General features: G+C 38.2%; 3 protein-coding genes and 5 pseudogenes across 3 annotated transcripts; 5 read left to right on the plus strand and 3 right to left on the minus strand.

Moving 5' to 3' along the window:
* Positions 1-37: 37 nt before the first annotated feature.
* LOC111202793 (ER membrane protein complex subunit 4) lies at positions 38-2,029 on the minus strand. The gene is made up of 7 exons (XM_022695735.2): positions 1,977-2,029; positions 1,779-1,919; positions 1,647-1,703; positions 1,305-1,458; positions 688-785; positions 504-569; positions 38-407 (listed from the first exon to the last, which is right to left on the minus strand). Exons 2-7 carry the CDS (start codon positions 1,905-1,907, stop codon positions 369-371), a joined length of 543 nt encoding a protein of 180 aa, XP_022551456.2. The 5' UTR covers positions 1,908-1,919; positions 1,977-2,029; the 3' UTR covers positions 38-368.
* Positions 2,030-5,312: 3,283 nt separating this feature from the next.
* LOC111202791 (aspartyl protease family protein At5g10770-like) lies at positions 5,313-7,568 on the plus strand. The gene is made up of 3 exons (XM_022695732.2): positions 5,313-5,603; positions 6,047-6,484; positions 6,577-7,568. Exons 1-3 carry the CDS (start codon positions 5,432-5,434, stop codon positions 7,398-7,400), a joined length of 1,434 nt encoding a protein of 477 aa, XP_022551453.2. The 5' UTR covers positions 5,313-5,431; the 3' UTR covers positions 7,401-7,568.
* Positions 7,569-7,916: 348 nt separating this feature from the next.
* Positions 7,917-9,826, plus strand: LOC106383289 (aspartyl protease family protein At5g10770). Its single transcript, XM_013823410.3, has 3 exons — positions 7,917-8,244; positions 8,311-8,769; positions 8,836-9,826. The coding sequence occupies exons 1-3, from the start codon at positions 8,079-8,081 to the stop codon at positions 9,645-9,647; spliced, it is 1,437 nt and encodes a 478-aa protein (XP_013678864.3). The 5' UTR covers positions 7,917-8,078; the 3' UTR covers positions 9,648-9,826.
* Positions 9,827-10,527: 701 nt separating this feature from the next.
* Positions 10,528-12,844, plus strand: LOC125575377 (annotated as a pseudogene).
* A 19-nt stretch (positions 12,845-12,863) lies between these two features.
* On the minus strand, positions 12,864-14,477 carry LOC125581405 (annotated as a pseudogene).
* Positions 14,478-15,033: 556 nt separating this feature from the next.
* LOC125581407 lies at positions 15,034-17,106 on the plus strand (annotated as a pseudogene).
* LOC125581406 lies at positions 17,031-21,209 on the minus strand (annotated as a pseudogene).
* A 2,449-nt stretch (positions 21,210-23,658) lies between these two features.
* Positions 23,659-24,108, plus strand: part of LOC125581754 — a 2,752-nt pseudogene continuing 2,302 nt past the window's right edge.

Genomic DNA, 24,108 nt, shown 5'->3' on the forward strand with positions numbered 1-24,108 from the left:
CTCTGGGAAGATGATTATGGTACAATGCTTTCATTGATTGGTCTAGAACATTTATTCATTCTTGTCTAGAAAGATGGGAAACAAAAAGCTGGGAGACTAGGTCCCCTTCTGTGATAATAATACAGTTCATAGTAATGATGAACAATGAACATTATACTTAAAAAGGTGAAAAAAAGCTAAATGGTTTCTGAGTTTTGGAAATGCTACAAGATCATTAAAATGAGAAGGTTCATATGAATCTTCCCCCTCATGGCAGTATTAAACAAAATCATTTAAGTTTCTCTGGCGGTTATCTCACAAAATGTCTTCGTCTTCTTCCAGTTTTGGCTGATTATTTAAAGTACAAGACAGAGAGAGAGACTTGCTTGTCAGTGGAAAACATATCCTCCTCCAGAGTGTTCAACCTCCTGAAAATGGAAACGGAAAAAAACATACATTCTTGCTTCAGGGGTGATGCTGGAACACATGGACACAAGATTTTGCTGCAGAAAGATATTACTAACCTGAGGAGGGGGTAAGGACGAAACCCAATCGGATGCATGTGTTGGGAGAAGCCCCAAAGTGTTGAGCTGCGAAAGTGAAATATCTTTGTATGAGAAAACAATACTTGATAATTATTATTAGTCCGTGTTGCCTTAAGAAGAAAGGAGAAAGGAGCAAGAATGAGAGAACAGGAATTTTTATTACCTTCCAGATACCCAAAGCTAACCCACCAAGGTTTAAGGCAAGAAACACTAGTTTGGGCATAAGTAGCTCCACCTTGTTGTCCTTGAATGGCTCAAAAACTGTACACAAGAGAAAAATGTAAGGATGCAAGCTTCTGGACTCAAAACAATGCACAAGAACGAGATATGTCAAGTAGTAAAATAACCAATTATATAAAAAATGGTAATAATATACCGCCCTAATATCCCTCTCTAAGTGGTTCTATTCATCTCTTATTCAGAACTAAATGCCACTCCACATACATGAGAGAGTGTTTTATTTTCCATCTTAATTATAATTATTCATTTCAAGTAAACAAGTCTGTTTTTTTAACTGCTTAGCCTGATAAAACATGATTCCTCTATTGTATATCACTGAATGCACATGATGATGATGTTGATGACAGAGACAGTTGTTATAAATTTCAAAACATAGTATCCAAAGTAAAGGAAACTGCACATTGTAAATCAAGTAGAGTCAATCTAAACACACCATTTAGCACCCTATACTCTCTAGTAGAGATGCTCATCAGTTTAATAAAAATATCATATATAATGTGGGATGACTAATGTGAGTGATGAATCAAAGGTTAGGCTTACTCTTGCCAACACTCTGGAGGGCGCTGAGAGGCTGCCAAAGAGCAGAGAAAGTGATACCAATGCTGAAGAGATGAACAGTGTTCCCAGCCATCCACATCATGAACCCCATCATCATCAGATTCTTAAACGGTGACTGCGCTACTTCCCATGCTTTCTGCTCTCATTCCATCAACCAAAAACAAAAAAAAATACAAAACTTTATTCATAATTCATCCACATCAAACCCAAATCTACATCACCAAAACAAAAACAAAAAGTTTCCTTTTTTATATATATATACATCAGAGATTAAAGAGTCAATGGCTTTAAAGAATGCGACTTTGAGATTTGAGATTAAGTAACCTGAAGTTTCCAATGAGCTTCAGCGTCTTTCTTCTGGCGGCTCGTTGCTGAATCATCCTGGAAACGAATCCACAATCAAGTAGCAATTACAAAAGTCAATTCCCGGTACGAATTTCAAATTGAATCCAATACCTGTTCGGGAGAAGCACGAGAGAAGCCAGGTGGATCGAGGATGTCGCGGGAAGATGGAACGGTGGATTGATCGGAGAAATCGACGGCCCATCTCCGGCCAGCACCCATCACTGCTTTGCCTTTGTCCATGTTCCACCTTAGCTCTTCGATCAACGAGGGAGATAGATATCGAAGAAGAAGAATGAAGAGACGACCTAGATCGGATCCTTTATCTTCTTCTCATACACCTACTTCAGATTTTTTTTTGTTTCCAGGAGAGCTAAACCCGTTTGGTTTGGATCCTTTTAACCCGGATCCAGCTACTTTACGGATCTTAAATTCCATTATTAGGCTTTCCCGCCGCAATGCTGCAATTTGTTTAATGGGCCTTTTACCAACCCATATATTGTTGGGCTTCCCAACCGTTTACAGGTTCGGTTGAAAACAGACACAAACGTAATCTCATGGAATGTAATGTGGCAACTATGAAATTCCCACAATGCTATAAATCAGCTTCCTAATCTATAACTAGAAGTTCAACTAGAAATTGACCTCCGCACCCGCACGGATATCAGTTATCACATTTTTATAAATTGATATTTGTTATTTAGATATTTTTAGGTTTTTATACATCAGAACCGAACTCATCCAGATTCACAAAGACTCAACTCAAAACTCACACATAAATATATAATATTCAAGCGGATCTAATTTTTAAAAAAAAAAGATATCCGAAAAGAAAAATTTGTATCTAAATGGATTACCAATTTTTATGCCTAAATGATTTTATAAATTAATAAAAATGACTATTTCTATGTGTTTGGCTAAATTAAATAAAACATAAAGAGTTTTTTTTATTTAGTAAAATAATTATATGAAGTGAAAAATTAAGTAACAATAAATGTAATGCATTTTTATTATTTTGATTTAAGTTATTATTTTATTCATAAAAACATGTTTTTGAATTATGTTTTTGGCTACGTAATTTTTGACTCATTGAAACTAAAATTAAAAAAAAAATTAGTAAAATAAACTAAACCGAACGTTTTACCATATGCAAAACTCAGTTATTTTACATTTTAGCTTTTATAATTGACACAAAGTTAATGTTGATTAACTAATAAATAAAAGTATACACTATTATTATTATGATAATATAATTAATGATGTGATGTATTGTTAAGGTAATCTAATTGATGAAATTGTTAAACTGAGTGAAATATGGAGAAATAATTAATATAATTATATTAATAAAATTACTAAAAGACATTATACTTCTTTTTTTATACCCCTAAACATGTTTTTAAACAATTCTCATTTTTACTGTTATTCATTTTTCCAAACAGTTCCAAAATGTACTTGAGTTTTAATAATATAGATAGATAGATAGATAAATTATATTAATAAAATACTAAAAATATATTATAGTTCTTTTTTATACTGTTTTCCATGTTTCCAAACAATTCTCATTTATATTTATATTCATGTTTTCAAACAGTACCAAAATTTACTTCAATTTTAATAATATAAATAGATAATTGATATTCAATTACAAAACCACATTTTTCTATTTTAGATGTATAGTTTTTTTTTTTAGAATCCTTACCAAGATATTCTCGTATATTTTTCGAAGTTCATAAAAGAGAGAGAAAAGTTGAGAGCCGAGAGCCACCGCAAATAAAAACAAAGATTTTTAAAAAAGTATATACTTTCTTTAGACCTATAACTACAAACTTATTATAATCATTATTTTGATTTAAATTTTGTTAATACCTTGTGATATACATGCAACTATATAAATGAATTCGTGGTGTGACACACGATAACTTATTTATTTACACTAGTATTTTAGTATACTCAACGTCGATGTTTGAAAACTTATTTATTTACACTAAACATATTTGCTTTTGCATTATACTTATCTTGATGACTTGATGATGTAGCACATGGTTCTTTTCTTGAAAGAGGGGTCGTGATAACAAATGTTAGAATTGACATTTGCTGTTTCTATAGTAAATGAATAGTATATCAATCATCCACCTTCTATTGATACAATATGGTTAAATCAAAATTATAATGTAATTAAGTCCTTTCAATAATGTAGAGGTTTCTTTCAGTAAAAAAAAATGTAGAGGTTTCATATTTGGAACCAACCAACGAGAAACATTATTGACACGTCAAATATTCATACAAGTTTTTAATAATATCGACCACGATTTTGGTGAAAGCCAGTAAAAAATTTCTTACCTTTTTCTCTAACATATAATATATGATAAGCGGCTATATTTGTAACCTACCCTGAAATGGAATGATGAACTCTAATGAAATCATTTTTACCATCCATTTTTTTAAAGGTTGCGACACTAATTTTACAAACTAACTTTCTATTACAAACTGAACTCAAGCAATCGGAGAGTAGGCAAGTGAAACTACATTCTCCGAACGGTGAACTTGGACGGCTGACGAATTTCCAAAACCCACATGATTATGCGATTAGTCGTTTTCTAAATTTCTAGATAATTAGGCTGCAGATTCCAGCTTTCTCCCACTGGCACTACATAAAGATTCTTCATAAGAATCTTAATGTTTTGTTCCCACTTGTACTCATTATACTAATCGAATTTTGTTTTTCGGAAAATGTAACCAGGCCCACCCATGCAACTAACTGAGGTTCCTGTGGACTTATTATCTCAATCATAGATGAATGTTTTCGGTTACAATGACACTCAATCATTGCGTGCATAGCGTCTAACTTTGAAATATCTTACGATAATTTGCATGTAACTGAAGAATAGTTAATCTACCGAATGCTTACTGAAAATGATATAAAATTAGTTGTTGAGAATTATTTCGTGAAGCAACACCTCTTTTCTCAATTAATACAAACATATGATATGTTACTTACATGTATACGCATAAGTAAAGATCGAATCAAGTGATATGATATGAAATAAAGCATTGATTTCATTCTGTTGGATACTTCATTACTCTAAATGTATTTAGTTTAAAAGCACCCTTACCTATTGCTTGTATAGTATTCTTAGTAATAGGAGACTCATCAGACTTGCCAAATCCAATGTTTGGCCAAAATATCATGATGAAAACTAGTGATACTACTCTAAATGTATTTAGTTTAAATCACCCTTAGCTATTGCTTTGTATTGTATTCTTAGTAATAAGAGACTCATCAATTGACTATATATGCCAACCGCCAACGTCTGGCCGAAATATCATGATGAAAACTAGTGAGACATCAATTAAAGGACTAGTAATAACATGTGTTATCGTTGGAGATGCAAATAATTGAAACTTTATTTTATGTCACAAATTAATATATGAGCACCATACACATCCATGCATTATTTGGCACCTACTAGGTTTACTACTCACGTAATGGAATATCTATCCAATTATATTGTGCTTGGTGTGTGAACGACAAAACACACAAAAATAACAATAATGCTCCTTTGCTAGATGATGTGTCGCTATCCAACTTGTTAGTGAAACGATTGGAGTCCCCTAACTTATGTGATATGTGGATGACTGGATTGCTTCTAAAGTTTAACAACCTCCACTAGAGACTTTCTTGAGCCTGCTTATAAAGGACCAACCATTGTCATGCATTGAGTCACACTTTTTATTATTGTAAGGGACAAAGAAGAGAGGGAGAGAAAATGAGCTCTGCTAGGAATGTATTGAATATCATAATAATCATTTGTGTATGTTTCAACTGGGGTAGTGCTAATGGAGCTCAAAAACGAGAGAGTGGAGAGATTTTAACTCATACTATAGAACTAAGCTCTCTCTTCCCTTCATCATCATCACCTTGTGTTCTTTCCACCAGAGGTAGTATTTTCTTAGTCAATTCAATTTATGATTATTCATTGTGTTTATGCTATATACATACGGTAGATAAATATGTTATTCGTATGTCCTTTTATATATTTGTCGTCCTTATTATGTAAAGATCATATGGAGGTATTGTTTAATATCAATTAAGTTACAATCACGGCCAAATTACTGCCAGTAAGGCACATGATTATTAGATGTGTAATACATGCTTGATTGAAAATATGAATACTTTTGCTAGCTAGTTAAGTGAGTTAATTAATATGAATACAACTCTGTGACGTTGACTCCAATAATTGACATCACAATGAAATTTTCTATTTTATTTTCTTAGATAATATATGAATAATACATCAACGACCACCATAATACTAATGTTTATTTTTGGAGAATCTGTATGCATTTTTGTTGTTGTGTCTAACGTGAACTTATCTACTCAGCGTCTAATACAAAGTCCTCACTGCACGTGACGCACAGGCACGGCACGTGCTCGTCTTTAACCAGTGACAAGGCCACGACGAGTCCAGACCATGCAGAGATCCTCAGACTCGACCAAGCGCGCGTAAACTCAATCCACTCAAAACTGTCCAAGAAGCTCACAGACAGAGTTAGACAAAGCAAGTCAACGGCTCTACCGGCTAAAGACGGGAGCATCTTCGGATCAGGAAACTACGTCGTTTCGGTCGGAATCGGAACACCGAAACGCGACCAGTCTCTCATCTTCGACACAGGAAGCGATCTGACGTGGATTCAATGCGAGCCGTGCGTTCAAACATGCTATTCTCAAAAGGAACCAATCTTTAACCCGTCCTCGTCTTCCTCGTACTACAACGTCTCGTGCTCTTCGGCCGCGTGTACTTCTCTCTCTTCAGCTACAGGTTTACTTTTTGTTAACCGGTTTTTCAATTTTAATCCGGTTATGTTAAACCGGTTTCCCAATTTTAACCGTTTTTTTTCCCGCCGAGATTAGGTAACTCTGGAAGCTGCTCAGCTTCGACGTGCGTCTACGGTATTCAATACGGCGATCAATCCTTCTCCGTCGGGTTTCTCGCGAAGGAGAAGTTCACGCTAACGACCTCCAACGTATTCGACGGCGTTTACTTCGGATGCGGCGAGAACAACCAAGGACTCTTCACCGGCGTCGCCGGACTTCTCGGACTCGGCCGTGACAAGCTCTCCTTCCCGTCGCAGACTGCAACAACATACAACAAGATCTTCTCCTACTGCCTCCCTTCCTCCGCCAGCTACACCGGCCATCTCACCTTCGGAACCGCCGGAATCTCCAGATCCGTCAAGTTCACTCCGATCTCCACCATCACCGAAGGCACGTCCTTCTACGGCCTCGACATCGTCGGGATCACCGTCGGAGGTCAGAAGCTAGCGATCGCTCCCACCGTGTTCTCAACTCCGGGGGCTTTGATCGACTCCGGAACCGTCATCACTCGTCTCCCGCCGAAGGCTTACGCGGCGCTGAAAGACGCGTTCAAGGCGAAGATGAGTCAGTATCCGAGCGCGTCGGGGGTCTCGATCTTGGACACGTGTTTCGATCTCAGCGGGTTAAAAACGGTTACGATTCCGAAAGTGGCGTTTTCTTTCAGCGGCGGCGCGGTTGTGGAGCTTGGATCGACGGGGGTTCTATACGCGTTTAAGATGTCGCAGGTTTGTTTGGCGTTTGCGGGGAATAGCGATGACACTAACGCTGCCATCTTTGGGAACGTTCAGCAGCAAACGCTGGAAGTTGTGTACGATGGTGCGGGCGGGCGGGTCGGGTTTGCTCCAAATGGGTGTAGTTAAAGCTTAAAAAAGGGGTGGATTTAATTATATGGATTTGGCATTAATTAGCTTTATCCGTTATTCAAGTGTGTAATTGGGCTGAAATCGTTATGGGCCTGTGAAGTAAAGTGTACAGAAATAAATTTGTGTGGATGATACAACAAAACAGTTATACCTTCTATTGGAGAAGCTGTGTGCAAATTCAAATTAAAAATTTCAAACTGTTGAAAAACTCAATTTCTTTGGGCATTGTCTTAACATTGCATACTTTGCAATTGACTCAGGTCAGTGGCATACTTTGCAATTGACTTAGGTCAGTGCTCAGTCAATTATTTAGTGGGTTTAACAATACAACCCCTTTAGAACGGCTAGACTTACATACTCTGAGACTTGGAATATAGACACAGAATGACATTTAACATTTAGTGGAATATTGGTTATAAGCACGCCAAACTTGAAAACTTGGGAGTATAGAGCCACAACCACATAATCGTATGTCGTTGACTATTACAACCCCTATAGTACGCACGCCAAAGTTAAGACAAAAAACGAAATGGCGTCGTCATGTCCATTACTTATCTGATATATATGTGGTAGCAAAGAGCTTAACCGGCAACACATATTTGTTATAAAATAAAACCAATCAATTGCACGTAATTGAGCGACAATTTAAATAACATTGCTGTGAGGAATAGCAAAATGAGCTTTGCTAGGAATCTGTTGAATATCATAATACTCCTCTGTGTATATCTCAACAGGGGTTTTACAGAGGGAGCTCAAGAAAGAGAGAGTGGAAGAGTTGATTATCATACAATCCAGCTCAGCTCTCTTTCTCCTTCATCCTCTTGTGTTCCTTCTTCAAAAGGTAACTAACAAGTTTACTCTATTAGGCGTCTTGTGGGTCTTTTGCTTACATGAGTTTCTTGCTCAGAATATGATACCAAGTCGTCGCTGCGCGTGGTGCACAAGCACGGCGCGTGCTCGCCTCTCAGGAGCGGCAAAGCTGTTAAACTCGACCGTGCAGACATCCTCAGACGCGACCAAGCACGAGTGGACTCTATCCACTCAAAGCTGACAAATAATTTGGAAGACCGACTTACACAAACCGGTTTACCGGTTAAGGACGAGAGCAAGAGCAAGGAAGATCTCGGTTCGGGGAGCTACATCGTGACAATCGGAATCGGAACACCTACACACAACCAGCCACTGATCATAGACACTGGCAGCGATTTGACGTGGACAAAGTGCAGGCAATGCGGTAGATCCCGTAGATATATAAGTTTAGCTTGCAACTCTAAAAACAAAGACATCTTTAATCCTTCATCGTCTACTTCCTTCAACACAGTATCATCTACATCTCGAGTGTGTAGTGATGATATCAGATCCACAGGTTCGATTTTTACAGTTTTTTTTTGTTACGTTTAACCGAGTTTTAAATTTTTATCCCCTCGATTAGATATTCCCTGTTCGGCGTCTCGTTGCTGCTACAGCATCGACTACAATGATAACTCGTCTTCCGAGGGATACCTCGCCGAGGATAAATTCACCGTAACGACCGCTGATGTCTTCTCCGGCATTCACTTTGGCTGCAGTGAAAAAGAGGCTAACATTAACGACAACACTGCTGGACTACTCGGCCTTAGCAGCCACGTACTCTCATTTCCTTCGCAGACAGCGAACAAGTACAATAATATATTCTCTTATTGTTTCCCTTCTCCCGACAGAACCGGCCATCTCACCTTCGGATCCACTGGAATCTCTAGTTCCGTCAAGTACACGCCGATCAAATCCTTACCAAAAACGCACTTATATGGTCTTGATATAGTAAGCATCACCGTGGGAGGTAAGAAACTGGAGATTCCATCAACCGTGTTCTCACACCCTCGTGCTATAATCGACTCCGGCACTGTGATCACTCGCCTCCCTCCCAAGGCCTATGCAGCATTGCGAGGCGCGTTTAAGGAAAACATGAAGAACTACACGACTGCATCCGCGGTAGAACTCTTGGACACGTGTTACGATCCCAAAGGTTTCGACACGATGTCTGTCCCGAAAGTTTCGTTCTCCTTCGGAGGCGGCACCACCGTGGAACTTGGCTTAAATGGGATTTTGTATCCGTTGAATGCATCGCATGTTTGCTTGGCGTTTGCAGGCAATGGCAACGATGGTGACTTAGCCATCTTTGGGAGCGTCCAGCAAATGACGCTACAAGTTGTGTATGATAGGGCGGGTGGACGGATAGGTTTTGCTCAGAATGGTTGTAGTTAAAAAGAGAGGAAAAAATGGTTACACTTATTTTAAGGATTTGGCACAATCATTAAATATTATTTAAGCGTGTAATTTGAGTGAGCGAGTGATAGATTGATAAGTATATTTATTAAACAGTTTTACATGTATATTACAAAATAACAATTACTGAAAATATATAATAATCATATCTTTAAAAATATAGTTTGAATTCATACACTATACTGGATTTTGAGTATCCAAGCACATAGATAAAATATTAGTAGTTATGAATAATTTTGATCCGAATTATTAATTATAGGTCCAGTAAAAAACTAAAACTAAACAACATATTCAGTAAAAGCTAACTAGTTGGCGTGAAGATGACATTTGTAGCTGGTAATAATCAATAAACCTCTTTTTATTTATTCACAAAACCAAAGTTCAACCTATGACATATTCCACATTGTGATCTTTGTGTTTTAAAATCTGACTACTCAAATATCACTTACAGCTAAGATAAAATTGTTGATCCAAGACAGTGGTGGTTCCCACTCTTGGTTACATCTTCTAGTCAACTCTCTAGCGCTCTGCAGTAGAATCTTGGTTCAGAGAGACTTACATTTCTGTGTTGATGGAAAGAAAAGGATCAACAGACTGTTTCACGCCACTGAAGATACCTGCCATATGAAAGCACCTATTTTACGCTACTGTTTGGCAGTAGGAATAGTCTTATCCTTAATTAAGTTAATAAAGTACAGGTCCATGGGCTCATTTTTAAGGCCCATGGTCAATGTTGATGGTTAATAAAACATTAAAGTCAAACCACCGGTTAACGAGCGCCACGTGTCAGTATCTGTCAACGCGCCATTGGTTAAGCGGTTTTTGACTTGTGTGTGTTCGTTCTTCTGTGATAAGATCTTTCTACTTTCTATAATTACCATGAATCGTTCGCCGGAATATGCTCTCGAAACGTCGATCAAACACGTGAATCTCTCCCCCATCATCATCTTCTTCTTCTTCTCTCTCCTCGTGATTCTTTCATGGAAGTTTCAGGCTAGACGAGAACATCCCGAGCAGATTTACCTTTTGAAATTTTCGTGGAAGAAGCTATGGGATATCTGGATTTGGCGTTGTCGTGTTCCAACCCGACGCAGACCGTTGAAACTCCGGCGAGCGGCGGAGGTCTCAGGTCAAATTCAATCTCATAACCGCCTCTTGATTATTTGATTCTAGCTGTGGTTTCACTTTTGTTTTCGATTGGAATTGGATCTACGTATCTCTCACGTGATTGATTCTGTTTTGATCATTTGAATTCTTATCGAGGATCTTCGATCGATCTTGTGTTGTTAACATGATTCGGTTTCAGCCAGAACGGAAAATTCAGCTATGGATACGCGAGCTCCGCTGGGAAGAGATCGTCTATGGAAGACTTTTTCGAGACGAGGATCGACGGTATCGATGGACAAATCGTTGGTTTATTTGGAGTTTTTGATGGTATGTATATGTTTACCTCTCTCAAGAAAACTAATCTCGTCATCAAACTATGATTTCTCCCCAAATCATAAGTTTAAATTTATTTCTCCCCAAATTGGTAGTCGGGAACTTAATTATCCATAGACCATGGTTTTAATCGATTTACTAATAACCAACTAAGTTTACAATTTAAACTTATCGAATTTTAGCACGAAGTTATAGTTTGGTGAGTATCTGATGCTATACGATAGTTCTGATAGGGAAATAGATCGTTCACCCTATGAATCTTGATGGTTCACTTGTGCCATGAGTCATGCATGACCTTAAGATTGGTTCTGGTAGTGCTTGTAGGCTTAGTTTTGGGATGACTGTATACTTGTTGTTTTTGGCAGGCCATGGTGGAGCCAGAGCAGCTGAGTATGTGAAGCGTCATCTTTTCAGTAATCTAATCACTCATCCAAAGTTCATCTCTGACACCAAGTCAGCTATAAGTACACTCCCTCAAGAACCTGAACAAACTTTTTTTTTTAACACAATGTATTTATCCATGCTGCGGTCTAATTGGCGTTAATTTTTTTTTTCCAGCTGATGCTTATAACCATACAGACTCTGAACTTCTCAAGTCAGAGAATAGTCACAATAGAGACGCTGGTTCCACTGCCTCGACGGCTATACTTATTGGTGATCGTTTAATTGTTGCCAACGTTGGTGATTCAAGAGCTGTTATCAGCAGAGGCGGAAATGGTAGTTAATTTGTTTAGTACATCAGTTATGATTGTTTATTTATTTTGTTGTAATTATTCAGATGATTTTTTTTTCTCATGATTCTGTGTGGTTATAGCCATTGCTGTGTCAAGGGACCATAAACCAGACCAAAGTGATGAGCGTGAAAGGATTGAGAATGCTGGTGGGTTTGTGATGTGGGCAGGTATGTAACAGTTGTTGTTGGTTCATACTTTTTCTCAATAGATAGTCTTAAATGTATGTGTGTTTGGTGTTTGCTTTCATTAATTGAATAGGAACTTGGAGGGTTGGAGGTATTCTTGCAGTTTCTCGTGCATTTGGTGATCGTCTTCTGAAGCAATACGTTGTTGCTGATCCAGAAATCCAGGAGGCAAAAGATTGATGATTCTCTTGAGTTTCTGATCCTAGCAAGTGATGGGCTATGGGATGTTTTCTCTAATGAGGTCTGTAACGTTTAAATTGCTTCTTTTACTTAACCTCTATAGTTGTTAGTTGTCACAATCTTTATATTATGCAGGAAGCAGTTGCGATGGTTAAGGAAGTTGAAGATCCAGAGGAGTCAGCGAAGAAACTTGTGGGAGAAGCAATAAAGAGAGGAAGTGCAGACAACATCACATGTGTCATCGTCCGTTTCTTGGAGACAGCTTCATCAAGCCACCCCAGCTCCTCGTCATCCAACGAAGCTAATCTAATGCCGCAAGTTGGAGAACTTAAGATCTCATCCAGTGAAAGTAAGCAAGATCAGGTCGACTCAGAGGACATCATCAGAGTGAATAAACCAGATAATGCACACTTCTGAGTTTCCGATAAGGTACATAGCGTTCCCTCAAAAGACAGCAAACAAACTCACAGATCCTTGATTGTGGTTGGATTTAGGATTACATATGTATTTAATATGAAATGTATGTTTATGATTACATCTATACATTTGGATTTAACTCTTCATTTAGGTTTGTGTTTGTAATTTGTAACTTAAATCTTGCTAATTTTATATTTAAATATTGGTCTTCAAAAACAGATATTCTTAAAACTCATACATCACATTCAAACAGGTTTAAATTCAGGTAGTAACGTACGCTAACATGCTGGAGACAGTAATAGAATCCTATCAGACACTACATAAATATATTAAAAGATAGATAAGTCGGAGGTTGTCCTAAAACAATCCAGATTTCTTCTTCTGACCAGCTAATCTTCATCTTGACCTCTCTGTTCCTTCATCTTCCTCTCCAAACTCTGAACCAAGTCTTCAAGGCACCCGTCTACTTCTATTCTTTGATTCTTGGCCATCAGTTTCTCCGCGACATCAGCTGGAGCGACATTTGTATCCTTAAGCAAAGACTCAACTTCACCAAACAGAGGATGAGAATCAACATCCAAGTAGTTCTTTGCAAGAACCTTGAACGCCTCGAAGCTACAATAAGACAACTCAATATGCATATCCATTCTCCCTCTCCTGATCAAAGCCGGGTCTAGTTTCTCCATATGATTCGTCGTGAATATGATAATCCTCTCTTGACCACAAGCCGACCATATACCATCTATAAAATTCAAAAGCCCCGAGAGCGTGACTCTGCTCTCGCTTTGTTCCTTCTTTTCACTATCTTTCTTGCTGCTCAAGTCATCACCATCTCTCTTTCTTTCTCCCGTTGTTAGGTCTAAAGAGCAATCAATGTCTTCGATCACGATAATCGACTTGCTTGATGTCGCGGTGAGGAGCTTCCTCAACTCTGAGTTGCTTTTAATAGCCGTGAGTTCGAGATCATAGATGTTATAGTTCAAATGGTTTGCTATAGCTGCGATCATCGTGGTTTTACCGGTCCCTGGTGGTCCGTACAATAGGTAACCCCTCTTCCAAGCTTTCCCAATCTTCTTGTAATACTCTTTCCCATTTCTGAAGGCCTCGAGATCGCTCAGAACTTCTTCTTTCTTCCAAGGATCCATAGCTAATGTCTGGAAACTCGCCGGTGCTCAAAATCAATGCGTCTCCACAAGCTTTTCTTGCTAGTGGTATCCCAGTTGAGACTAGGGTTATTCGTGAACAGCTTCATCTTCTTGGTCGTGGCCTCGATGGATATCCCTTCTTCCACCACGTAGTTAATGTAAGATCCGGTTACTATCTCCAACCCACGTCTATGGAAAGTGAGCTTATGTGTTCTGTCTCCATCGTGATCAGTACCAGTCGTCACAAGCTCCCACCAGACGTGTACTCCTTGGTACACATCTCTGACTTTAGCCTCGTCGCGTTTTAAAACTAGACCTTTGCTCTCTTTGACCTGACTCGCCTTGAGCTTATGGGCTTTGTCGATTGCTTTGGCGCCAAGGTAAGTGTCGATGGCGGCGAAAGCGTGGTTGAAACGGTACTCTTCGTACTCTGGGAAGCTGATGACAACGTAAGGAGAGAAGAAGTTGATGATGTGGTCGGAGAATCTTTGGACAAAAGAGACTTGTTGGAGTGTAGACAAAAAGAACTCTTTGATTGCGATCTTGAGGTGATCAGGGAACATTTGCTGAAAAGTTGCCCAGAGGAAGAACAAACTTGCCATGCTCGAACCCATCGTACCTCCCATCATCATCAAGACACAAGTCTCTGTTTGAAAATCTCTTTTCTTGGATTTGGATTGGACTTGTTCGAGTTTGGTGTGTAGATAGCTCCGTGTTACGGTCTTATTTATAGACGATATACTCGGAAAGCAATGTGAGTCCACTCGAGTCAACGTGGTCGGTTCTAACAAAAACAAAATATCAAGACAAATAATTGAAGCCTTTGCTTCTTTGGTAAGGTTTAATGCTGCATTTACCCAACAAAATATATATATATATATTTTTTGAAGAATACCCAACAAAATATTGATTTCTGAATTGTTTTATTACATAAGGTTTCATTTTACATTTTTAGGAAAACAATTTAGATTTGATGTGTTAATTTATGAATGGGAACGAATTAGCGGGCCGGTATTGCAATAGTGAGTGAGGTATTCAACCCTTGTCACCATTAGTGAGGTATTCAACCCTTGTCACCCCATTCACCCACAGTATGCATCTCACGTGATGTTTATCCGTTTGCGTCAAGAACGTGTGAATTTTCAAGCCGACAAAACAGTTCTACGTCGATGTAAAAAGAAAAAAAAAAGAGGAAAATTTATCTTCGGCCCATTTGAATTAAAGCCCAAATAATTTAGTATGGATCTCGCGTAGGCGCGCGACTCTCGTAGCCTCCCGGTTAAGAGTGTCTACGTGGAGGCTTGTTAAGAGGCGACGTGTCCGCGCTCTTGGCCGTTACTCCTCCGTCTCCGTCTCCGTCGACATCAGACTCTCTACTCTCTCTCTCTCTCTCTCCTACTCCGAATCCAAACAATGAGGACGATCGTTTCGCGTTTGATCCGATTCAAATCGTCTTTCGCTCAGACACGGTGAGTGGCTCTTCCCCGTAATTTAGGTTTGGTGATTGTGCTAATTCATTCTTGCTTTCGTCGTTGCAATTGAGATTAGGTTCGTTTCTGCATCATACGGTGGCGGCGGGAGGTATCTCTCTACAGACTCTAACAAAATCGATGAGCCGTTTAGTGTGGAGGAAGCAGAGACTGTACATGTGCCTCCACCTCCTACTGAGAAGGTAACATAGTGTGATTATCTGTTCATGATCTTGGAACTTTACGCTTTTCGATTCTTCTCAGTTGCTTGTCCTTGGTGGAAATGGCTTTGTTGGATCACATGTATGTAAAGAAGCGTTAGATCGTGGCTTATCTGTCTCTAGCCTTAGCAGGTGTTCAATCTTGTTTAGCTAATCTATGTCAGAAGTTGATTTATTTGTGATTAACCATTTTGTATGGGTTGTTATATAGATCAGGTAAGTCGTCTTTACAAGAGTCATGGGCTAGTAGAGTAACATGGCATCAAGGTACTGTTAACTAACTCCTCAACATGTTTTAGGAACTTGCTGGATTATTTCCTTTATCTTCATTTTCCTCTTATATATTTTAAACTTTTTTTTTTCTTCAGGAAACCTTCTGTCATCTGATTCATTGAAAGATGCTCTTGATGGAGTGACTTCTGTGGTATGTCTTTTTTCTCTGTAATCCGGAATAATGTAGCTTACTTAGCAGCCTTTTGTGTTTTGAACTGTACATTTTTATAATTTATTCGGAATGAATTGTTGCAGATCTCTTGTGTTGGTGGTTTTGGTTCAAACTCGTATATGTATAAGATTAACGGGACTGCAAATATCAACGCAATTAGAGCTGCCTCAGAGAAAGGTATGCATATTTTTTTATTTGCATTACAGAGAGCTGTATAAATACTTTCATAGGCCAATTTTTTTTGATAGCCATGTGATATTTCTAAGATACACACTGAGTGACCATAGGGCATTCAATACTTAGTTGCTCTTCGAGCTTTTTGTAAGGATTAGTGGAGCGGGGAAACACAAGTTATGTGAATTAGTGTGCTACAACTTTAAGCACAATGGCATCTTGGAAAATATATTGGATGAACAATAGTTTACCAGCGTTCTAATTGGGTACACTTTGTTCATTAGGTGTGAAAAGATTTGTCTATATCTCTGCTGCTGATTTCGGTCTAGCCAACTACTTGTTGAGCGGATACTATGAGGGAAAGGTATACAACAGCTTTTGCATAGCCCTTTTTGGTTAGTGGTACATTGTCTTAAGACATATCTTTTGATCCTTACAGCGAGCTGCTGAGACCGAGCTGCTCACAAGATTTGCTTATGGAGGTAAGCTTACATGTCATAATTACGAAACTCTCTATGACTCCTAACCATTTTTGGTTAATGTTGTGCAGGGATAGTCTTGCGGCCTGGTTTTATATGGAACTCGCAGCGTTGGGAGCATGAAGATCCCATTGGGAGTCTTTGGCTCACCAATGGAGATGGTAAGAGAGTTCCTTCTTTACCGCAATATCTCTCAAAAGACACAGCCTTCTTTATTCATCATGCTTGTGGCTTTTTTGTAGGTTCTTCAACAAGCAAAACCGCTGAACCAGCTCCCGTTAGTCGGACCTTTGTTCACACCTCCGGTGAATGTTGAATCGGTTGCAAAAGTTGCGGTTAGAGCAGCTACGGATCCAGTCTTCCCTCCAGGGATTGTAGATGTTCATGGAATACAACGTTACAGCCAACAGAAATCGAGATAAGCCAGCTTGATTATGCTCTCTTGTTGTTTATGTAGAGTTTGGCTGCTTAACTCTGATAAAATGTTTTCTTGTTTCTCTCGCCATAAACTTCCCACAAATAAATAAAGAAGACAAAGCTTTTTATTGATACTGTACATCTCTAAGAGAGCAAGCTACTTTGTATAGCTCTCCAAAACTTTTCCCTACACATTTTATACACAGCACGCACATACTACCAAACTCTGAAATCTCTCAATGCAGATACTGTTTTAGACACTCTTTTAGTTTCTGCAACGTTACAGGTTTCGAAATAAAAGAGTCCATACCATTTGCATAACATTCTTCTGAGCTCTCTGATAATGTATTTGCCGTCATCTGCAAAAAAAAATCCACAACCCATTTTACTCGTTAAAGTTAACCATTAGAGCTCTGTGTTCAATGTTATTTGAAGAATATGTTCTAACCGCGATTATAGGCAGCCGGTTTGTGGAACGCACACAGAGTTGCTTATCCTCCAGTGTCTTGATGTCTACTCCAGCTTCTACTGCAGCATCCCAGTTCCCAGATTGTTCGTACGAACGGATCAGTCTTGTAGCTTTTAAACCATCCAGTACAGGCATGCACACATCCTGTGAACCCAAGTTGATTCATAAGCCTTTTTTAGATTAAGTGAGTTTGAGAAGGAGAAGTCTTTTGGATCTTAGAGAATAATAGTCTTACCATGAGTACCAAATCGTAGCTAGAACCGTTAATAGCAGTTATAGCTTCAACTCCATTATTAGCAATATCAAAGGTATAGCCTAATTGTTTCATCATCATCGACTTGGCAACCATGATGTTGATTTTATTATCTTCCACAAGCAGAATCTTTGGCTGCTTTGATGTCTCTTTGACCACTGTCTCAGCTTTCTCCTCTTCCCTAGGAGATGAAACTGTAAACTCTGACTCCATTTCTGAGCTAGCTTGTGAACTGCTACAAGACTCGCTTTCCTTAGAGGGACATGGACCATTCCCATTCTCATATATGATGAGGTGATTCAGGACAGTGACCAGACCGGGTTTCATGTCTTGGTCCATCCATATAACCACCGTTTTCAACCTGAACAGCCTCGCTTTGACCGTTGATGAGCTTAACAGGACTAGGGAGCATAACTTTATGAGGTAAGAAGTTATTGCCAATGACCGGTCCGCCATTAGAGTATATAGATCCTAGAAGCGGTTTAAACTGGAAGTATCCTTCGGTTGAGTCGTCTGGTTCGGGTTGATGATCCACCATATCAGAGAACTCATCTTGATCATCCGAATGGTCATTCGATGTTGCAACTTTATAGGGTAATATGAACGTGAACGTTGAACCTAAGTCGACTTGGCTCGTCACAGTAAGTTGACCTCCCATTAGCTCTACCAGCTGTTTACAAATGGCGAGACCGAGACCAGTTCCACCGTATTTTCTGGCATGATCAGCGCTTGCTTGCATGTACTTCTTGAACAAACAAGGAAGAGCATTTTCTGCACAATAAAACATGGACCGTATCAATAACTAGCTTAGCTGGAGTTTTGTATTTTGATGTTATGGAGCTTTCTGGCTTACCTGGGATTCCAATTCCAGTGTCATAAACATCGCAGCGAATCCAAACCGAAGTCTCAGTCTCAGTCAAACCGTTTTGTTCTTCAGCGTCTGCGTTTAACTCCAAACCATTTGCAAAGGATGGTTCTGGTATCACTTTGAGTTTGATGCCAACCTTTCCTTGATGTGTAAACTTGATAGCATTGCTGATCAAGTTGGTGAGAATCTGCCGGATCCTTAGAACATCTCCAACTACCTAAAAACATGAAAAAAAAGAAGTTAGATTACAACGACTTTACCACATTATCTCTTTGTGTACTAACCAAGATAGGGACTTCATCTGCAATGTTCCCTTCTAATGTCAGTTCTTTCTTCAGAGATGCAGCAGCTGTCTGAAGCACATGCTTCACTACTTCTCTTGGCCTAAACTTGGTAGCTTCTAACTTCATCACACCTAAAAACAACACACAAAAACACCATACGTCATCAAGAATTTTTTTAATTATTATTAACATGGGTATCCCAAGCCTATGGAAGGACTCCAACTAATCTTTTAATGGTAGGTACTCTAATGGTAGGTGCAGTCTACTGATAGACACTATCGATAAATTTTCAAATGAGGTCCAAATCATGAACTTATATCCGCATGGCCACACAAATTTAGTATCCTGGGATATTTCGAACCCAAGTCTTCTCAAAGTCCGCTTACCAATAGACCAGTCCAATGTGGTTATGTCATCAAGAATCTTGAAAAATGACCACACAACAAGACCAAAACTTGAAAACATTACCTGATTCAACCTTGGAGAGATCAAGAATATCATTAATCAACTGAAGCACAACAAATCACCAGAAGAGATCATGACATTCAACAACTGTCTCTGCTCTTTATCCAGCTTTGTAGTAGAAAGTATCTCAGCCATCCCCACTACTCCTGACAATGGTGATCTTATCTCATGAGACATCGTCGCCAGCATCTGCTTAGCTCTCATTGTCTCCTCAGTAATGTGAATGGTCTTGGTCAGTTCTGATTCCATTGCCTTTCTCACCGCGTTGTCTTCTCTAAGTTTAGCCATTTTTTCTCTCTTCCTCACCTGATCAGTTACTTCCATCCCATGTAGTTTATACCGATTTTCTCGCGAGCTTTGTTGTAAACAGGCTCAACGTATATCAAAAAAGTCTTTGAACCAACAAGTCTGTCTCGAATGTGATCTCTCTCTTTGAAGCTTTTCCTTTTTCAAGAACTTCTCTCTTGAAATCTTCGGATTCTTTAACTCCACCTCCATGGAATATCTCAACGTCTGTTTTCCCCAATATGTCCTGAGTATTAACATGATCAGTAAACGAGAAGACAAACAAGAACATAACTTACTTTGTCTCTTACATGTTCTCGTAGTGTAGGAAACTTATTGTAGATGAACAAGTAGCGTAGATCTTTATCCTGAAAAAAAAAAAGCAGAGAATCAGAGAAACATTAATTAATTATTGATTTATTTTATGTATAATTACACTTATATAAAATATTTTAGTTTTCATATTTAATTATCAAAATTAGATATACAAAAAAAAAAACAATTAGACAAAATTGTGAATTTGAACTAACATTATTGCCTATTTAGACTAATTTATATCGACTAAAACTAATTTTAGACGATTTATAACAGTTTAAACTGATTTGAATAATATAAATCAGTTATTTTTTTTAAATGGTTTCGATTAAGACTGAGTTGCTTCTTATACCGATTTTTAGAACCTTGATCTACGATCAACAAATCTGTGAATAAACGCGAATCAAACATTTTACTTACCTGATGACCCATAACAATAGGAGCATTCTGAAGAATAAAATGCAAGAACCCTTCAGCTCTTTTAAGATTCTGAGTCAACTCTTCAACCGGTGCCGAGTGACTCTCCATAGTCTTCAAACTCTCGTTAAGCTTCTCAATCAACCTCCTCTCTCTCTCGGTACTCGCCTCAAGCATCTTCTCCAAGCTCAACGCCTTCTGTTTCCAGTACGCAACAGTATCAAACTCCTCATCGATCTCAATCCTCTTCCTACCGACCAACTTATCCCTCTTCTTCTCCTTAAACCTGCGGAAAAGATCGCTACTCTCATCCAAAACCGGAACATTCTCAGGCTCCTCGGTCTCGAAGTTGTGCTCCTCTATGATCTTAAGCTCCTTGGCCTCGGCTTCTTCTCTTTGCTTAGTCAAAATCTTGAGCTCTTCTCGCAATAGTCTAACCGCGTGGTCTTGCATATACTCCCATTGCTTTCACGAGGTTGGTGAGCTGAGAGGAGCCTTGGTCTGTTGTGTTCAGGAGGTCAGGTAAACGTTTTAGATCCGCCATGGTGCGTTTCTCGGCGAATTCGACTTCTTTTAAGGTGTCGAGTCTCCTGCGGGTTTCTCGACGTTGAACTGGTTGTCTGGTTCGGTTCCTCCGACGTCTTCTGGCCACATGGAAGATAAGACTTCGACGTCCATCTCTTCGGTCTGTTGATCAGTTTCCATCTCGCAGACCATTTAATGAGCGTTTCTCTTCATATAGCAACAAAAAAAAACTATATTCACTACAATTCAGACACAGAGGAGATTACAAGTCAGAACAATGTATCTCTGTCTGAAAAAGGACTAAAGTATGTGGACCAATAGGGATTGAAGTAATTAGCGGGAAACTTTTAAATTACAGTTAAATAAAAAAAGGTGAGCTTTGGGAAAGATGAAAGTTTTTTGAGAGTCACCAAGAAAAAATCTGGATCAGTTTTTTTTTTTTTCAGATTGAAGATCATAGATTCACTAATAAGATCATAGATTTAATATTATTACATGAAAATATTAGCTAATTGAAAAGAAAAAAAAAACTGAGAATCAAATTTAAAGAAAGGATGAAACTTTATTAATTGGATCATCATGTGTGTATTAACAGAATCATGAAATGGATGGAGTCAAAGGTGGAAACAGAATGATATGAAGAAAAAAAGAAAAAACAATTTGATTGAAATGAATTGGATCAGAAGTTTTACCTTATGCTGGAGAATGAAGAGAGGAAGAGGAAGATGAATGAGTAGATCTGAAGAGAGTCGGCGTCGTCTTTGAGTAGAGTAAATAAAACTTCAGATTGGCATTGGGAGAGAGAGGTGCATGTGAATTATGAAAGATAGGAGCAAAAAAACAAATGCTATTTTACGGAGATGATAGAGAGAAGAAAGAAAAAAAACTCCAAGGAGCATGTGCTTCTTGCTCAAGAGACAGAGAGGTCAATGTATATTATATTCGCTCTCTACTATTCTAATGGCGAAACTCTTTCTCTTTCTCTTCTCTCTCTTTCTCGCTCGTTACTCTGTGCACGTTGGTTTACTTTCTCAGGACCGAATCAGAGTACAGAGAATTCGACACGTTTCGATCCCGTCTCACAATTTCCACATCTCTCTGTTTTTTACGAGGCTGCGCGTTGACGTCACGCTCCGATGAAATCAAGGACCCTACCTTTTTAAATGTTTCGAGAAAAGTAACAAGAACTTGCGCGGCAATAACTAACGATCATTAACCGGTTTGGATTCATAATTTGGCCGATTCTTTGATAAACCGAACCAATGGACTAACCGGTTTTTTATATAATGAGACTAGTCTCTACGATTGTAGATTGGTTTTTCAACTAGACGGCCAAGAGACAACTAATCAGTTCAGTTATAAGCTTCTACACAAGCAACTCGATTTGTTTTTTTTTTTTTTTGTCATTCACCATGCAACCATATGGTAGTAAATTAGTAATAATGATGGAACTATCAACTAACACGAATTAGGTTACATTTACATTTACATGTGCATGGCAATGATGTACTCTTTATAACTATATATAAGTAGAGTATAACAAAGTGTCAGTTTAAACCTGCTGAAATCTGGTAAAATTTGTTCTCTTGTGACCTTGTTTTTTTCACTGTTTTGCCTGGGTAACAAGCGTTGTATAATGGCTGCTATCTAGCTACGTATAACAATTATCTCAATATGATATTTACATTTAGCAAAAAAAAAAAGGGGTATGTGTACTGTGTGACGCTTTCAGAAATATATCGGATGATTATAATAACTCTCACTTTAGAATAACAATAACGAGGTCCGTGATATGGTTTGATGAAGACTCCAAACTTTTGTACTGTTGGACGTGAAATTCAAAGTTAATGATCATTTCTTTTTTTTTTCCGTAGCTATCAATACACAGAAAATGAATGAATGATTTACTTCTTTTTTACCTCTTCTCTGAAATAATTAAATTTATAATGCATGTGGTTCTATATAGTCTACATGGAATGTCGATGTTTGACGAACGTACACAAATATTTGAATTATTGGTTCAGGGCATTCATGTTTTATGCATATCAAAGGTAGCACATGTACCACAATGCAACGAACATACTACAATATTTTTGTATTAATCTGAAACTATATTCTTCAGTTCAGTTTCAGTTGGGAAGTATGATCAATAATTTGAATTTTGTGAAAGGAGAAACCATAAAGACGGACGACACTATGTATTAAAAATGAATAAAACCCCATTTTTCACCAATTAAATGGAGCGGACAACAACTGTAATGGCACAGAATTAGTTGTCGAAAACCAATCCCATTTTCTATAATACAAAAAACATCAGCTACTGTACTTAAGAAAAAATAATAGCAATCAGAATTATTTGTTTAAAGGGCCTTTTAGATTTTTAAATAAGAAAGACAACAGCTAAGCCATTTTATGTTATGAACTTATGTAGTCCCACGATCTGAGCGGCGCCCGGAGGCTCTTGTCCCGTCCCCGTAGTTGCTAATAGGTTGCTAGTTGCTAGTTGCTAGTTGCTACTTGCTACTTGCTATATAAATACTCCCTCCGTTTCAAAATAGATGATGTTTTGGAGAGTTTTAGATGTTTCAAAATACTTGATGTTTTGATATTTTATATTAGTTTTAGCTTTATTGAAAACTGTGTGACCAATGATGTTTTATATTTTTCTTCATAATTGGTTGAATTTGTTTTAGTTTATATTTTAAATGCTATTTTTTTAGGTAAAAGTGTATTTCTTAATTCTTGTGCATTGAACCAAACATCAACTATTTTGAAACAGAGGGAGTATGTGACTAGCCCACCCATGTATCATGTCATCCTCATAGTTGCTACGTGGAACTGTAGGCGACCAACACGTGGAGTTGATCTTTACAAACATGTTTCTTCTTCTGTTTTTTTTTTTGTTTTTTTTTGCTCTCGCGCCAAAATGGACGGTGTTGAGGATTAGGGATAATGTTATTCTTACGAGTTCGAAGAAGGACGAGAATGTGGAGATATTAGATGGATGGGGACACGAATCCTTAAATTGCGGATTTTTTAATTAGTTTAATTTAACTCTCGATTAGAGCAGGACCAATCCTTTTCATCTTTCTTCTTAATGAGTACTTTTTTGTGAATGTATATTTTTATGTGTGTGGAAAGCTGGATTTTAATATAATGGAGGAATCGCCCTATACATACTTATGTGTCTAATTTTACAGAATATTATAGCTTTTAGACTTAATCCATCTAAGTTTAACATGTTTGCATGTTA

The sequence above is a fragment of the Brassica napus genome, chromosome C2 (assembly GCF_020379485.1).
Source record: "Brassica napus cultivar Da-Ae chromosome C2, Da-Ae, whole genome shotgun sequence".
In the NCBI taxonomy this organism is placed as follows: domain Eukaryota; kingdom Viridiplantae; phylum Streptophyta; class Magnoliopsida; order Brassicales; family Brassicaceae; genus Brassica; species Brassica napus.

What these genes read in the sequence shown, in the direction of transcription:
- LOC111202793 (XM_022695735.2), bottom strand. Translation starts at nt 1,907, where the DNA reads ATGGACAAAGGCAAAGCAGTGATGGGTGCTGGCCGGAGATGGGCCGTC. An exon ending in CTCGTGCTTCTCCCGAACAG is followed by an intron (nt 1,704 to 1,778) that starts GTATTGGATTCA and finishes ATTCGTTTCCAG; the next exon opens with GATGATTCAGCAACGAGCCG. An exon ending in TAGCTTTGGGTATCTGGAAG is followed by an intron (nt 570 to 687) that starts GTAATAAAAATT and finishes TCACTTTCGCAG; the next exon opens with CTCAACACTTTGGGGCTTCT.
- LOC106383289 (XM_013823410.3), top strand. Translation starts at nt 8,079, where the DNA reads ATGAGCTTTGCTAGGAATCTGTTGAATATCATAATACTCCTCTGTGTA. An exon ending in TTGTGTTCCTTCTTCAAAAG is followed by an intron (nt 8,245 to 8,310) that starts GTAACTAACAAG and finishes TTTCTTGCTCAG; the next exon opens with AATATGATACCAAGTCGTCG. An exon ending in TGATGATATCAGATCCACAG is followed by an intron (nt 8,770 to 8,835) that starts GTTCGATTTTTA and finishes CCCCTCGATTAG; the next exon opens with ATATTCCCTGTTCGGCGTCT.
- LOC111202791 (XM_022695732.2), top strand. Translation starts at nt 5,432, where the DNA reads ATGAGCTCTGCTAGGAATGTATTGAATATCATAATAATCATTTGTGTA. An exon ending in TTGTGTTCTTTCCACCAGAG is followed by an intron (nt 5,604 to 6,046) that starts GTAGTATTTTCT and finishes TTATCTACTCAG; the next exon opens with CGTCTAATACAAAGTCCTCA. An exon ending in TTCTCTCTCTTCAGCTACAG is followed by an intron (nt 6,485 to 6,576) that starts GTTTACTTTTTG and finishes CGCCGAGATTAG; the next exon opens with GTAACTCTGGAAGCTGCTCA.